Source organism: Corvus brachyrhynchos, unplaced genomic scaffold, assembly GCF_000691975.1.
Source record: "Corvus brachyrhynchos isolate BGI_N302 unplaced genomic scaffold, ASM69197v1 scaffold26, whole genome shotgun sequence".
Lineage (NCBI taxonomy): Eukaryota > Metazoa > Chordata > Aves > Passeriformes > Corvidae > Corvus > Corvus brachyrhynchos.
The window spans coordinates 7105552-7122934 of NW_008239324.1; the positions used below are offsets into that span (position 1 = coordinate 7105552).

At 38.4% G+C, this 17383-nt stretch overlaps 1 protein-coding gene across 7 annotated transcripts in view; it reads left to right on the plus strand.

The window, feature by feature from the left end:
* The window catches only part of ESRP2 (epithelial splicing regulatory protein 2), a 46437-nt gene that overhangs the window by 10064 nt on the left and 18990 nt on the right, over positions 1-17383 (plus strand). For 6 of the 7 annotated variants that reach the window (XM_017741006.1, XM_017741009.1, XM_017741005.1 and 3 more), the window contains 6 exons: positions 13080-13193; positions 14253-14367; positions 15097-15195; positions 15317-15371; positions 16184-16294; positions 17128-17260. In XM_017741006.1, coding sequence (XP_017596495.1) covers positions 13080-13193; positions 14253-14367; positions 15097-15195; positions 15317-15371; positions 16184-16294; positions 17128-17260 — 627 coding nt within the window. The remainder of the gene's footprint in view (positions 1-13079; positions 13194-14252; positions 14368-15096; positions 15196-15316; positions 15372-16183; positions 16295-17127; positions 17261-17383) is intronic. The other variant, XM_017741007.1, reaches the window with a different exon arrangement.

Genomic DNA, 17383 nt, shown 5'->3' on the forward strand with positions numbered 1-17383 from the left:
ATTTTTCCCTTTACAAATCCTCAGTGCTACCCAGCTCTGTAGCCCACTACATTATTATTGAAACAATCAAATCTGTTCCCTCAAAAAACCCAGAAAAGACTTGATAGCATAAACAGTTCCTCTGTTATGTATATTTATATATATATATGTGTACAGAAATATACATATGTAGATCATGTGAATCCATTTGTTATTGGCAGCATTTATGTTCCATTAGGTTGTGTGGAAAAGCAGTGACCTTACCTTCTCCAAAGGCTGCAATACTTTTATCTGAATTCCTCAAGTATTCCCTTTAGGAAATAGGAAGGTTCCCTTGCTTTGTTCCTGTATTCAGGTACATTTGACTTCAGAATGAGCAGAGAATTGGATAAAGGAATTTGTCTAAAGCTGCATATTCTTTTCCTCAGAGGCATAAAAATGTCCTAGCCTTGGCTAGCTGGGCTATCTTCTCTTAAAACTAGAAGTGCCAGTATTCACGAGAAGTGAATAATTTGGCCCAGTGGTTTGAGGATGAGTAGACTTTTTTATGATAGCAGATGTTGCTACTTTTCCTGGTGAAGTTGAACAGTAACTTTAAATTACCATGTCTAGGATTAGCATATATGGACAAATAAACTTTACTATGTGACCTTCCAGAATAGCTTGAGGTGCCTGTCTTCACAGGGAGTGATGTTGTGCCGTGTTTGAAAACCGTGTCATTAACACATTTGGATGTTTCCATAGCTATAATATTATGTCTGAATACTTGAATTTCTCTTGAAATTGTTCTTGCAGGTTTTTTTAAAGTCGTTGAAAGACAGCAAAACAGCAGGTAGAAGCATTTTAATACAAAGATTGCTGGATTGCATGATCCTCAGAGACTTTGAACTTCTTTCCTCTAACTTGCTCTAAGTAGCTACTGAAAAAAATCACTGGAAATGTGTTAATGAATTATTGTCAGGGTTTTTAAAAGTGGTTGAGGAGTAAATGAAGCATAAAGGATTTTAGTGTGTAGATGTAGCATTTAGCGACATGGTTTAGTGGTCAACTTGGCACTGTTAAGTTAATGGTAAGAATCAATGATCTTGAAGAGCTTTTCCAACCTAAATTATTCTATTATTTGTATTCTGCTATTTTGACAGTAATTATATGTGCAGTGCTTCTATCTATTCTTGCTGTTAACATGGAAGCAGCTTAGAAAACTTTTTCGTGGATATTCTGCGTTGTCTGCAAACCTGTGCTGTTTCTCTCTTCCTCTGGTAGCATTTTGAAAGGGTTGCACACTTCCTCAATCTGTATGTTGCTTTACTTGATTTTTTTCCCCCTCTTTTTCATTAACCAATGCCCTTAAGTTATATATAAAGTTTTTGGGTAGCTGAGTGCTGCCAAATGAGGGCAATGTCTCTGTCAATGTGTTGCAGCACTTCCCTGCTGAGCAGTTGGGTTTCAGACTGATGCATAGATGCTAGAATTGATACTGTGAGCAAAGCAGTGTTGTGGCCAAAACTAAAAATGCTGCTTGAAGTTTAATTTTTAGCAACATAATATCAGTCCTGTCTCATTTTATAATTTCTATGATTACAACTGGAAATTTTATGTCTCTTTATTAGAAACAGAAACAGTAATTCTCCCTCATGTTCATGTCTTTGCCATCTCCTATACTCTGGAAAAGCTTTTTTCTTCGTAATAGTTGCTGCTGTGCAAAAACCTGCAGAGACATAATGTTTTCCTGCATGATCCATTTCTGTTAGCTACAATCTTATTCCAATAAAAGAGGGGAAATATTGATACTCTGAAAGACAACTTGACACGTGCCCTAAGAGAGTACTGAGTCAGAAGTCATGTTTGTTTTACAAACCATGTTTCAGTGCTTTGCTCTGATAATCTGTGGTGATGTTCTTTAAACTTTTCACATCTTGCTCCAGTGTACTTCTATACAGTAGCCTCTGTTCTTGCTTAGTTCATAAAAAGGTGCTTTCCTAATAGTGCCTCATTCATTAAATCCACATGCTGTGAAAGTAGATGTGAGTTATGGGATAAATATTACACAAAAGGTATTGGGAATTGAAATTCAAATGCTCACCCCTTTGATGAGTGACAAAACAAAACAACTAAAATCAGTTCTCCCACTTCCCCCTAACTTCCATTTAAAAATATTTTAGTTTCTCTTTCCTCCTGCTGCTTTCTTTGTAGAGCTGCAGTGGGCAGAGTTTGGCAAAAAGTACCGAGAAATGGATATTTTGTTAGCACTGAAATATTGGTTAGAAACTTAAGGTTAAGAAACAGTTGTACTCCTTTTTGCAAAAACTTGGCTCCTGTGATCATTTTGGACACCTGTTAGCTTAAAATGAAAGTTTGTCTGTTACTAGAGCTCTAGGACAATCTCTGAATTGTGTTATCATTCTTATGGAACTCAAATCAAAACTTAATTAGTGGGGTTTTCCTTTCTCCAGCTCTTATTCTAGAGAAATGTAAGCATGTGCTTTAACATTATAATGATCTGTGTCGACATTGGCAGTATGTGAAATTAATTCTGCTGTAACTTCTGTAAAGATGTTTACTTTCCTGATAAGTAAATCTGTTGCAGTGAATTGCACTAAGAGGAAAGTAGAACTATAGTAATGCAGCTTGAAAAATAGAAGTGCAAAAAACCCCTGTGGGAGTTTTGCTGTGTAACTAGAACTTATTGTAGCTGAAAGTTAAGTTTCCTTTGCAGCTTAAGAAACACACAAGACAGTGTATAACACACCAAGACTCTTGAATCAAATGCCATTGGATTGGAGGGGGGATCATGAGAAATACATAGCTGGAAATACATAGTTGTCACAAGAATATGACTGTGACAGAGTTTTGCAGTTTGCTTGATTGATAACTTGAGTGTCTCAGTGTTATTTCTTACAAGAGAATTAAACTTACACAGGATGGTCTTTAGCTTATTGTAAAGCATGTGAAATGGCACCCTGTAAATATGAAGTGCAGAAGAAAACTGCTGTTCTTGTGCTATGCTTAAAGAAACAAAAGAAAATATAGATCAACAGCCTTTCTCTCTAAGTCTCAGATACTAAGATTTGACCACAAGAAGCTGTGACATGCTTCACATTCAGACAAACTTACATCAAGTCTTTTCAGTCACAAGGAACTTGCTTTGGAAACAGTAAGTTACCTAGAAGGGAGGACATAGTTCTATAAGAGGAAGCAACATCTAAATAGCGTCACCATTAACGTCCTTGTTCTGTGTTGGGCAGGTCTGAATCCTTTGGAAGGCCAAGTGTAAATTTTGACCTTACTCGGTTTTGAACTGCTGAAATCGTATCCCTAACAATTTATTACTCTCATTTTTCCTTAGATGAGTTATAACCAATTCTTGATGCTTGCCCTAATCTGTGACTTGAAAGTTTGAGAGACTGAAGGCAAACTGATTTAGGGATCTAATTCCACTTGTCTTTTATGTATTTGTGAAACCATGTTTGTACAAGAAAGGGAACACTCCCCCATTTAGGAAGGAAAGCAGAGTCAATTTTAAAAGTTTAACTTTCTTTTGCTGATATTTGTAAGGGTTTGATCAGGAATCACTTGGATTCTAATATAAGCAACAATACTTCATAGATCTCAAGGCTGTATTCAGGAAAGTCCCTGCCTATAATACTCTTACAGTATAAGTTTAATGGAGAGGCGGGAGTATGAGAAAACCATACAGGAAACTGGATTGTGGATGATAGGTGTCTCTTCATTCTTTTGATGTTGCCTCATCTTTTTACTTTCCCTGTGTATTACTACAGAAACAACTTGAGAAACAACTTACTAGCAAAAAATGCTTTAATTTTGCAGGCATTGGCTTTTCTCCTACAACTGGTTAAGCTTGCACTACAAACAATGAGGTAGTGTTGAGTAAATAGAGCAGTACCAAGCATTACAGTCAATAGAGCCAGTGCTAAAGATCACATTGCTAATGAAAGTTTGTCCTTGAAACAGAGGTGAGTGAGAGTGGGGGAGGTACAAAGCACTGAGAGGGCTTGTGCTTATATCAAGACTTTGGGAAATATTGCAGTCATAGCATTAATTAAAACTTAGCATTTGGAAAGTATGTTCAACCTTGTCTTTCAGGCAGTAATGACTTGCTCTGTGAGTTGAGCTGATAGCAAGCAATGAGGAGTGTGAGGCACCATTGTAATCCTGCTTGAAATGTAGATAAAAGGTTGACAGAGTAGGGATTTTTTGTATTAGTAGTATTCAGACTTTTCTTTTTGCTTAAAGTCAGACTCATGAATAATCGGTGCTAACAAATAATAAAGTATTTTGCAAGATATGCATATTTTTGCATTATTTTGTTGGTTTTGATAGCTATGGCCTCTTTCACACAGATTAATTTAAAGTGAAAACATAGTTTATCTCAGTAAGTGTTTCTTTATTTAGCTGTTTCCTGACACATAATGTAGTAGTAAAGTAAGTCCACAAACTCTGAAATTCTTATGTTGCTGGACTGGGGTGCTTTATCTTACACAAGGCTGACTTCAAGTAGCTTACTTGTGGAGTACTCTGCATATTTCAACACTCTCTTATTAAAACAGGTTGTGCTTTTGAAGATAAAAGCCTGTGACCAGATTGCTGTGACATTCAGATGGCCTGAGCCATGCTCTTGCCTTTTATGCTTAATGCATTACCTGAATTAGATGCTGTAGATACCATAGCTGGAAAGCATGCAAATAATCTGGTGTTGCAAACTTACATCTAAGAAATAATTAATCAAAAGTGGTCATAAAATGCTCAAGTGGCATGGCTTGGACAGATCTTTGTCGTGGCAGAAGGTTAGATGTTCACATTCTTTCCTAGGAAGAATTAAAGCATTTAGTTAGCTATTGTTTACTTTGTCAGACAAAGACCCAGTCCCAATTAAAATGAACCACAGAAAGAAATAATGTGGAAGTTTCATCTTTAAGACAGTTTGTCACAGCCCTGAGTCACAATGGTCTGTTTTCTATGCTCCACAGACTCACTGGACAGACAAACCATGACAATTGTTGCTCTGTTTCTGTATTTCACGTTCTACCTGTTGCTGAACAACACTAAACAGACCTATTTTAATGCAGAAAATTAGCTGTAGGCTACTCTCACCATCTCAGTTTAAAGTTGCAAGTCCCTCTATTAATTCTGAAGGAGTATAATGAATTTTAAAGGAATTTTGCTCTTCTTTTATTGCGTGGACGGATGCAATAAACTTGAAGAATACCTTCCATTTTTCTCCTTTGAAGTCTTGCAGTAATTATAAGAAGTATCTATAGGCCTTTCTGTCTTGAGAGACTTGTGGTGACCTGTGAGATGATAGCAAGGAAGAGGACAAGGTGGTATTATTTCTGGTAACTTCAGCTTCCCAACAAATTAAAAAATAAAAGTGAATATCATAAACAAATTTAAAAATATAATTCTTTGTTTTTCAAGTACTACTTCTTTTGAAGATTTGTGATTGGAATTTCATGGCGGAATGCCAGGCATAGGTTAGTTGAGACTCTGTTGTCACCTTTGGCTCATGCCATGGGTGAAAAAGAATTAGTTTCTTTCTGTGAGAGAGGCAACAGCAGGAGCTTGTCTATGTGAGCAGCTGGTGTGGAGGAAACTGCTTTAGAACAGCCAGAGAAGCAGCAGGATGTGCAGTACCTGGTCTAGACCTCTATTCAGGAAAGAAGGCAAAGTGACAGCAGATTAACAGGTAGAAGAAGCAGCATAATGTAATTGAGGAGAAGACAGTCTACAGTGCTTGAAGCTCAGTGCCACATCCTGCCTCTCCTTGAGACTTAGTAGGGCAAACTTGCTCTTACACTTGCAAATGCCAAAGATGGATGGAAGCTCTTAACTGGTTTTGAGTACTATCTACCCATCTCTCTTGAGTACATTTATGGTGGCCTTTGTGACTGATTACTTGTTCTGTTACTTAATGCAGTTTACAGGCCATCAAGAGGCATAAGGTGATATGTAACTTGACTGGTTATATAGAGCAAAATTAAATTCTCTGGCAAGCTGGAAATGAAACCCATGCTTTGCCCAGCCTAGTCTGCAGCCACTAAATAATCTCAGGCTTTAGTGTTCAGTAGAGCAAATAATTGCCTTCCTCCTAATAGGAGAAATCAACTGGCAATATTATTTTTGAACATTTGTGGTGAATAGACCTGGGCTGCCTCTGTCATCTCCTGCATGTTTGCCCTGCCAAGAAGAAAAACCAAGGGGCAATTTTTTTTTCGTGTTTATGTCTGAATGGTATCTAAATACAGTAACTTTTTCCCTATTTAGCTAGAAGGGGAAAAGAAGTTATTTGTAGCTTGTGGCTACACTGGGGCTTACACTTCTTTCTTTTTTTTCCATATAGCAATTTCTGTACAAGGTCACCATGTATCCATTATCAGCCTTGTGGAATATCAGTTAACTGATGAACAAAGGCAAGGGCTTACTATAGGATTCTCTGTTTAAAAAGTTACCTAGCACAATAAAGGGTTATCATACTTGTAAATAGTGCTGAAATGCAGTCTGTGCACCTCCCAGTAGTATTGACATGCTTTAAATTCCTCCATTGCATGGATAAGGCTGACATTATCACCAGGGTTGGAAGAGTGAAGGAGCAGAAAACTGCCCATGGAGAGTATTGTAAATAAATGTGAAACCCTCATGGGTGTAGGAACTGAGGCACAAAGTCCAAGTGAAAATATTTCCATAGGTTGACATGTCACGATGTGGTGTGTGTGTGTGCAAGCTTTGTATACCAAAGCCATGGTTTGTCACTCCTGAGTTTTCTCACGCTGTATTAGACTTTAAGTCTTCAGACAGACTTCAATGTCCGAATGTTGGATGTTGTTTTTCAGAGGTGCTCCAATCTTGTTTTGTTTTAGTGGCAGACAGGTTCTGTTAATGAGATTTGGCTGTGTCTCAACTCTGATCTCCTTCGCTTCCCCTCCCCCCCATCCCAGAAAACATGTCCTTTCCCAAACACCCCTCATGTGCACACCATGGTGACATTGGTGTCCTGATCTTTAGTGGAGCTGCAGCATGGGCAAAACAGAGTCCAAAGATGTGAGAGTCACACAACAGCTGAGCCTGGAAGGCAACTATAGATGTTGTCCAGCCCAAGCCCTGAAAGCAGGGATACTTGAGCAGGCTGCCAAAGACCATGGCCACTTTGGGTCTTTAGTATCTTCAACAATGAAGAATCTGCAACTTCTCTCAGCAGCCTCTTTCATTGTTCAACTGCTGGAGATCTTTTTTCAGGAACCGCACCTGCAACTGTATAATTGGGTTTGGGTGTTCTCTGGAATAAACTGTAGAGGACTTAGCATAAAATCAGGCTTTGAGGCAACAACTGCAGTGCCTGTTGAAACAGAACTGGGAGTAGAAAATCTTCAGAGAAACCTTTTCGAAGATTATCCTTTGTTTTCCATGCTGCTGTAAGCTGAAAGAAGACTGATCATTGTTATATGCTCCATGCTACAAGCAAAGAATGACTCACACCAAAGACCTAAAAGAGGGTCTAAAGCTCTAATGTTGTGAATTGCAGTAATGTCTAGTAAGTGATGATTTTTTTTTTTTTTTAATACAAGTTAGACTGGAAAACATCCATGGTTATAAACAGTATGGCTTTAGTCATAGGTTTGTGCAAAGGAGATGTAAGCAGTGCACATTTATGTGCCTCAGATAAAACTTTTTTCATCTCAGGGTACTTTACAGATCAGTGGAGTCTTATTTTCACTTTCTCTAAGATGATTTCCTTTTAGTAATATGAGGGGTTTTTAAGCTCAAGGGAATATATCAGAATGTAGGGCCTAAGTGAGGCAAAATAACTTTTCTTCTAAGTTATTCCTGAAAGTTTTCTTTTTAATAATGACCAAAAGATATCGTTCCTGAAAAAGTTCTAGTGTGGGGGTTTTTGTTTGTTTTGGTGGCTTTTGTTTTGTTTTGTTTGCTTGGGTTTTTTTTTACAAAACACTAATCTAGAATGCTAAACCTGTTCAAAGTCTTCCAACAGGCTTTAAGCCAAATCAAATATCATTTATCCCTCTGTCTCATGTCTCCAATTTTGACTGGACCAGGTATGAACTGTTCACCCACCCAAGTCTAAAGATGTCATGGAAGTAAAAATGAGCTGCTGATCTGGCAGAAAGTAGACCATGTATTACAGCTGGTGGTGGGGTCCGAGGTGCTGGGCATATCCCACAACCATGTATTCATCTGCAATCACCAGATTGTAAACTCTGGGCAATTTAGTAACATCCTGTTGATGCTACTGATTTGAAACCAGATCCTACACAGTGAAGACCATCTTTTGTGCAAAGAATATTGATAAATATAACTCATCTTTCTACTTGAAAATAGATTCACGTCTGGCTTAAGTGTGGACTACAAGCTAAGCTATTTTTGGGATTTTTATGTTATACTTTAGCATGGCATTCCAGACCTGGTTAAACTGCAAGGATGCCTTTAATTCTGAAGCTCTGTGAATTATTTTGTCTTGTCTTAGCTGTGATGGGTCAGTAGGGCCAAAAGAAGCAAAAAAGAGAAATTCTGTGCATGACTAAAGGAAAGGATCCTGTTTTAAAGACTCACTAGGAGCTGCTGGAAATCAGATGAGTAAGAGACAGCTGAATTTTCTGTTACTTCTCACAGGTGATTTAAAGAGACAATCCCCCAGAGTACCATGGTGGTTTAGAAATGGTTCCTTTTGACAGCATGGGTGCATTCTGTGACTGAATTATCTCAGTGTTTCATTACCATGCCAGGCACAGATACAGTGCAGATGCAGTGGCCTTTCTCAAGGATGAGAGCTATTTTTAGTAAGGGAAATGAGAATATCCAAATAGACAGATGTTTATTTTAGTGTTTCGTGCATCATAACTGTAGAAAAAGCTTAATGAAGAATCTTCTTGTTTCTCTAAGATGCACATCCTAGTTCAGGATATTTAAGGCAACACGAAGGGGGCTGTTATTTTAGTCCCTTGGGATTCATTTGCAAAAAACACAGCAGCTTGTGCTGGCTTTCATCCAGCTTTGCTGCTGGCAAAACATGTCTCTTCAGTCTCTTTGTACTCTCAGCTACATGAACAAAATCCTGTTTAGCCAGTTTTTCAAAGTGGTGTTCAAAGTCTGTCCATCCCTCTCACCACCTTTTCTCTAAGAACTGTTTTAGGTTTTGTGGAGGCAAATATACAGAGCAGCTTCTTTGATTCTTCTTCTCTCTGTTCAGTTTTTAATCTCGGCATGGAATTATTGAACGTGCTCCTTTAAATATGGAATGACTCATCAGAGCTTTACTGGAGAGACTGATCTGGTGGAATAAGCAATAAAGGTGGAGGGTGATGTTAATACTGGTTCTTGCAGTTGAAATGAGGGCTGGCTGCAGGATGCAAACAGGTAATTAACAGTGTGTGACTGCTGTGAAAGGAGCAGATGAACAGGGCAGACAGGGTGTGTGAGCTTGGTGGGGGAAGCGTTAAGGTGGGGTAGCACTGCCTGCTGAAGTGGGGGCATTCTTGAAAGGCAGCATGAAGATGAATGACAGCAGGTAAATAGCTCAGATGGGCTTTTATTAGTGGAGTGAAGGAGATGGGGATGGAATTTATGAAATGACTGAGTTGTGGACAGGTTGTTCAACATGTGAGACAGAAAAACCTAATGTGGATCTGGTGCTGGTCTTAACTTGTCCTTAGCTTGCTACATTTGGGTGGATGGCTGTTCAAGGCTGTCTTTTGAAATGCTGCCTGAAATCTGTGGTGCAAGAAAGGAGGCTGAAGATGGCTTTTCCTCGGGAATGCTGACTTGCTTAACTGATGTGGCTTGTTATGCTGAACAATGTGGCTTTACAAACACATCTGCCCTGGTTGCTTTAATACGTTTGACACATGTGTGACGTGTATCTTTTGCCTGAAAGACTTGAGGGTCCGGTGTAATCTATAGCAGCAAGAGCTGGTCCACAGCTATGCTTTTCATGCTCAACCTTTGCAGAATTAGGGGACATCTCATGTGGATGAAAGAAGCTACTTCAGGCTAATCTCAAATATCTGTCATTCTTCTGGGGCTGTTTTGCCCTGTGCTCTGATCCTGGTGAATCTTCCCATTCACGCTCTGCTACCCTCCTCCTCTCCTCAGTTAACCCATGCCATAGTTAAGCTGTTTTGGATAAGGAAGGATTGCTTACGTCTCCTGACTGTTCTTCCCACACACAGTCTTTTTGCCCTCTTCTGGAGCAGTACACCCCAAAGTTTCGAACAGGCTGTTTTTAAAAGAGAAGTTTCTAAATAAGCTCTCAACAAGGCCTGCCAACCTTGTGCCAATTTATCTAAGGCACTTTAATCTGCTGGCATCTGGTAAGAAAAACAGAGAATTGTTTTGACATGTTGATTGTTCCATTGGAAAGGAGTTTGCAATGTTGAATGTTATCACTGACATTTAATAATTATGCAGTGCAAATACTTAGACTTATTTTTACTTAGGTAAAAGTAAAAACAAATGCTGATCCTTTGGAATTCTTCAAACCTTAGTACACTTGGAATACTGGGCTTATCAGTGTCCTTATGCAATATTTTACTACTCTGGCATCTTCTCAGTACAGGCTTCTGAAAATATCTATGTTGTCTTTTCAGCTGTAAGTTGTGTGGGAAACACCACCTTGAAAAAAATGTAACTGTTTCACTGCAGCAGTCTTGATTTTTACTAACTTGACTTACACCATTTGACCTGAGCATTTCCTGCCTTGTGCAAACGTTCTTCTCCTTTTGTTTTCTAACTTGATAAAGTCTTTTTGAACTACAGTTCTTAGGTTTTATATGTACAGCAGGAGGCTGCTTTCATTTGCTGCTTCCTTCAAATTGTGTGGGTTGGATTTCTTCTTGTATCTGATCAAAATAGCTCCCTAACTGCACTCTCTATATTGGCTCTTGAGCATCTTCAGAAGCACAGGGTACAAAGTTGAAGGTTTGGGGAGTGTTTTATTACTTTTCATCCATAAGACTCCGCTTCCTTTTGGCAAGAATCCCTGTGCACCCTCTGGAGGCTGATCCCTATCACCATTTCCAATCCCGTTTTACAAATATTTGCTCTTTACTGTGCCCATTAGTTAAAAAAGAAACTAATAAGTTACTGCATTTAGTAAGAAGGCAATTCTCCTCATGTGTGTTATTGTGGTGAGAATATTTGTTGTTGGTCTGTGACTGTGGCCATCCACAGAACTACTTTTCTGAAGTGGTTCCTCTGGAGTCCATTTTCTTCTTTTTCTGATGTTTACACATCAACTGAGGTATTTTGAGCACTCTCAGATCTCAATTTTCTGACTTTAAATCATCCTTGAATAATAACTTGCTTTAAAGCCTCAGCTTCTTCAAAACTTCACCTTGTGGTAGGAACACAACCTGTTTCCCTGGGAGGAAATGGGCTTTGTGAATCTGCAAGAGTTTGGGTTGGTTGATTTTTATTTAGTGAGTTAGTTATTTTGCCTATGTGTGGTGTATTTGTTCTTTTTGTGTGTTTTGGTAGTGTGTAGAGGATTGCACTATAAGGGTTTTTTGTTTTGGGAGGATATTCACCCTTCTTATAGTTTCACGTATGTTCTCTGTTATTAAATAACTTCACTTTATATTCTTATCTATATCTGTAAATATATCTGCAAATGAAGCAACTTAACACAAGGTGCTGAACTGAGTGCCCCTCCTTACCCAGTTCTGCCCCTCAGGTCCCTGTTTTTATGTGTAGTACCCACTACTACAGGGTTCTGAACTCAAAATGGTAGTGGGACTCTGGTCAGCCGCCCAAGCCTAGAAAAGGATCTGGATTGGTTTGAGCAGTTATTTTGAAATAAAGCTTGGGTAATCATGTCTCTGCTTCTTCTCAATCATGTTCAGTACATGATTTCTCCCTTGTGGAGCCTTACCTTTGGGCTGCAGGTGCTGCAACACTTGTTCATACTGTGAGTTCTGTGTAGCTGTGGGATCAGGTCATTAGGACATCATCTTTCCTAAGCAGAGACTGTTATGGTGTAAAGTGTCACACATATTATGATAAAACAAACCACCTCTCTTTTCTCCCCCTACACAGGTTAAAAGAAAGCACAAAGATATAGTGTGAGTCTCAAGTCAACTTGTAATTTGCTTTTGGAGGTGGTTGTTTTGGAGTTATAAACTGCTGCTGAGAGCAGTGGGTGGCTACTGCATCATGATTGTAATTATTGCTTTGTTTGTGAGGTGATGCTTTCCTGGGAGGGAGTAGTGTCAAGAGGGAAGCTTAGAATAATTATATTTATCCCCTCGAAAGTTAACAACCTACTGCTTACTTATATAATACTTGTAGGTACTATACATGTTAGTTGACCATTATGAGCTAGGAATTCAACACTAGTATAGAGAAATAAAAGGCTGGAAACTGTTATGTATGTAAGGCTGGAAAATAACAGTGAACAAGATAGCTGGAGCCCTTTCCTCTTGAGAATTAATCTGCTGGGGATTACCCATCCTAGAGGTAGGGAATAATTTTTTTTAATCTAGTATTTGTAACACTGTATCTCTACAAAGAACTTTTATTTGTTCAAAGGTGACTTGATTATAATTTCACTTTTGAAGGTATTAGATCATTATTTGTTTGGTATTGCTTAATATATTTTGAAACATTAGTAAATCCTGATGGGTAGCTTTTTCTCTTATTGAAGTTAAATAAGTTATTAAGGAAATAACCAAAGTCTAAGGCACCATATGTGAAGAAAGGGTATTGCAAAACCAGTAATGGGATTGATCTTGAAAGTTCTTTCAAATATTTCATAACTTAAATTATAATTAGTCCAGATTTTGTACATTACCAGTATAATACAGTCACCTTTCATATGAACTCATAATTCTGCCGTATCTTCCAAATTAGTCTTTTTACTATATTCTGGATGTTCTTGTTTTCTATTCCACAAATGCATACAGTTTATTTGCCTACTTTTATAAGGAGCCCATGTCTGTTCTCCATCACGTTTTTTTCAAAAACTCGTTTAATTACTTTATCTCCTTAAAAAAAAAAAGATGCTGAAATAATGGTAAGTGCATGAAAGTATCTCTATCAGTCAGTACAATGAAATTTATCACTTTATTTTCCAGTTTAGTCAGCTGGTATCCAGTGACTTGAAAGTACTTGGAAGGAGCTCTTACACACTCTGCAGTGATGGCCAGTTACTCATTCGACAAGTTCTCCACCCAGAAACATCCAAGAAGGTACAAGATCAGAACTGGTGCAGAGGTGGAGCACTGGGAGGGGAGTGACACAATTCCATGTTGGGAACTAGAGCATTCCAAGACTATTGAAGATGATCCCCTCCCCACCTCAACCCTGAGTAGCAGAGTAGTTATTTTAGGGACTTACTCTTGAAAGTCAGCCACACTACTTGGACTCCAGATGAGCGTAAGGAAGAGGAAAATCAGGAAGAGCAGGATAGAGATAGAAACAATAGAAGTACTTTGAATTCCATGTGTGAAGTGGAAACAGAGGTACAGATCAAACCTCAACAGAAGTGATGGAGAACTATTGCTTTGCTTAGGCTTGTGTTAAACCAGTGTCCTGTGGAGGGTAAGCACACAGGCAGTGATGTGGCCTGGCAGTGGTTCTCCATTTGCATTTATTCAGTGGGAAACAGAGCTGCAGCTTATTGCTACTCCCACATGAAGCAGCAGTTTCTACTCCATGTTCGTGGAGGGTTTAGAGCAGCCTGTCATGCACAGGGAGGAGAACCTTGCCTTTGTGCAAGGTGGTGGCTCTTGAGTTTGCTGGTTTAGCAGGGTCTGCAGGAAACCCACAAGAATAAGAGCTGCTGACATGGAAAGAGCTGGCCAGTTGTAGGTTTTTTGTTTTTTTTTTTTTGAAAGTTGCTGAAAGATATTTTGTATTCTGTAACAATAGTTATTTAAAAGTTGTCGTTACGGTTTGGTACAATTCTGCTTTTCAGTGTAGCTGCAAAAGAAAAAATAAGAGTGTCCAAAATGGGAATTAAACAGCAAAGCCTAGATATTTAAAATTTTTTTTCCCCAGCCATCCTCTCCAGCTCTTTTGCATGGGTCTGACTCCCAGAGGCTATTTGACTTTGTTCATGTAGAGATCCAGTTCTGTAGAATTATGGAATTTGAACTGTGTTACAAAGGAACCAAACTGTTCCGTCACAGACAAGCTGGTGATGTGCAGCTATGTGATTTTTGAGAGTGCCTCATTCAGTTCAAAAGTATTAACTGACATTCGAAAGGATAGTGTGTACAAAACAAACATTTTTGCCTTCCTTGTAGAACTTCCTGCTGTCAGACTGCTTCTATTCCTTTTACGATCTGCGCAAAGAATTTCACTCTTGCTACCCTAGTTCAGCCGCCGTGAAAGATCAGACTATCAAGACCATGGCAGAATGTATCCTTTTGCTGCAGCTTTTATACAACAATCAGTTAAGCTTCCTGAAGTTTTATGTCTGTGATTGTTACAGAGTTTAGAAAAATAAAACAAGATGTGGGTTTTAAAAACTCACAGGTGAAGTGAAAGGAATGTCTACTTGTGTGTGTCAGGGGAGTGGCTCTGCTTGTAATTTTTTTTTCCCAAATTGAATATAACTGATTTCTAAACCATATTTAGTAAATTTGCCAAATAAAAGCATCATTTGCATTGGTAGTTGATCTTAAAGGAAAAGCTGAGCTGTCAGTGGGGCTTTTCAGCACCAGCTGGCCTGCAAGTTCCCACTGTTTGCAGGTAATAGTTACCTTGCATGATCCTAACTGAAGTGAGTTTAAAATAAAGCAAAAACAAAACCAAAACAGTACTCTACATCTAAATTAAAATTAAAAGGATTGTTGTGGCCCATCTGAATGGGATTAAAGTTGGGTTATGTTTAAAGTGATAGGAACTTACTCAGCTTTTTCTTTTTTGAACTATTAACACTGAAATTATGTAAGCTCTCAATAGTTTTCAAACTGTTGACTGTTAAATTGAATCCAGTTTATGAACAGAGTACTGTGTCTAATAGTCACATGTCCCCGCTAAGACCAGTACATTTGATTACTAGTTTTGTGTTAATATCATGAAAGCCTTATGACTTGTTTGCAAAAGATTGTGCAAGTCTGTTATTTTCTATAATCACCTGTTTAGATCTAGGCTTAGGGACAGATGAAGCGGAGGAGGACTTTGGTGTGTGGCAAGTGAAGACCATGGTGGCTATCATTTTCAGCATGCTCTCAGAAGGTTGTAGTAAGTTAATTATTTATACTGAATGCTGAAATCTTTCTTTTCTGAAAGAATTGGCAGTGGTACTGTCATTCTTAAGTAGTCTCTGACCCTGGTTATATTTAAACTTCCTGTTTTGTCACAGATCACGTATTTACTGAGCCTGAAACTGTGAAATACAAGTATGAAACAGGTCCTTGGTAAGTGCACTTGTCACGGTTGTTTACAAGCAAAGATGAGTCTTGTGTACAGCAAGGAAAGCTTGTGAATATTTCCCCATGGTCATGTGAAAGCAGGTTGGCTGCTGAGAACAGTACAGTGTACTCAGCAGTCACCCCAGTGCAGACACACTTTGGCTGGCACGCTGAATGCTGTACTTTAGTCCATCTCTTTAAAGTCACTGCAAGTTAAATGCTCTTTGTTCTCTTGCTTCTGTTTTGCGTGGCAGCGAGGCTGGCTTATCTTATTCAGGGTGAAGAAATATTTGTGAACTTTCCCTAAGTCAACAGGGCTGATAGCCAGTGCACCCTCTATAAGCTGAGCTGTGTGGTGCTTCCCAAAATGGTTTTACATGCTGAATTGGGTGTTGGGTTAAGGAAGGAAGGAACAGGATGGCTCGTTCTTTACAAATACATTTCAGTCACCAGACAATGAAATATCTTAGGCATAAGTAACTTGTATTGTTTGGATTGCTAGATCTTTTAAATAAAATTAATCCAGTTCCTTATAACCTTACATTGAGGCAGTTTTCCAGTTTTTTTGTTTAAGGAACTGCAATGTGGTGACAACATTGTGCATCTTCAATGTTGTAGATATAAATGAATTTTCCAAGTTATCTTCCCTTTCTTTGTTGAAAGGAATAATGGAGATAAAAGAGTCTCAAGAGGAAAAAATGCTCCCAATTTACAATTCAGTTAGTTGCAATCTGACATTTGGTAAAATATTGGAAAACCTAGATTAAAGGATTAAAGCTTTCTTTGGCTTTTTTTTTTTCCCCCTTCTTTCTGTGCAGTAGTAAATCCGAAACTGTGGACAGTGAGACAGTCATACGTGCCAGAGGTTTGCCATGGCAGTCTTCAGACCAGGATATCGCTCGATTTTTCAAAGGACTCAACATTGCCAAGTAAGATAAGGAGAATTTGCCTTGCGTTATCACTTTGCCTTTAATAGCAAGTTCCTTTAATATTTGTTTAACACACAGCCCCCACACTCCCCACTAGAGTCCTTCAGTCTTTCCCTCCTTGACCCCTCCCCCCACTGTGGTCATGACAACTGAACAAGTTTACCAGCCTTAGGTGTGCAAGAAAGGTTTGAAATGTGTGAAGAAGAAAAAGAGACTTATCAATTGAAAACCAACATGCATTCATTTATTTATAGTATCTAAAGGGAGAAACTCCTATTGCATTAATCAAAGCAGAGGCCAAGATATGAAAAAAGCTTTAATTTTGTGCCAACTCTTTATTGTTCTTCTATACCTCCTAAACAGGCCAGATTTAGAAATTTCCAAGTACTGTTTGAAAGAAATTTTCATGACTTGTGTGTATACCTGTGTACAGATGTATGTGTGTATACATATATATATGAAAAGAGAGTGAGTTTATTTAGCATACCTGTCACTTAATTCCAGATCTCCAACACTGAGAAAATATAATTTTTTTATATGGAATGATGAGGAAATTCAAATGTGCCTGTCTGAGATAATAGGAAGGACAAATTTGCATCTTCATGGGAGTTGAGAAAGCGGTGAACAACATGAGATCCATGATCTCAATGAAGCAGATTTTAAAGTATAATTGTGTTACAACAAAAATGAAATAAATTGTGGGTAGTAGCAATTTCTTTTTCAATCTGTAACCTTTGTGTAAAAGTCTGATTCCTTTACTATTCTTACACAATTATTTATTAAATATATTAAAGTTTCAGACTAAGCTTACATTTGTTGTCTTTATCTTCCAGAGGTGGTGTGGCTCTGTGTCTGAATTCTCAAGGAAGAAGAAATGGGGAGGCTTTGGTTCGGTTTGTCAATTCTGAACAGAGAGACCTTGCCCTGGAAAGGCACAAGCATCATATGGGTAGCAGATACATTGAGGTAAAAAGTTGTGACTTGAAACAAATATTTGGAGAGAAAGCCGAATATTTTAGTCTATGTTCTCATTTAAAAACCAAACTGCACTTCTGTTTTGCTCAAAGTACCAAAACACAATTCTCTTAT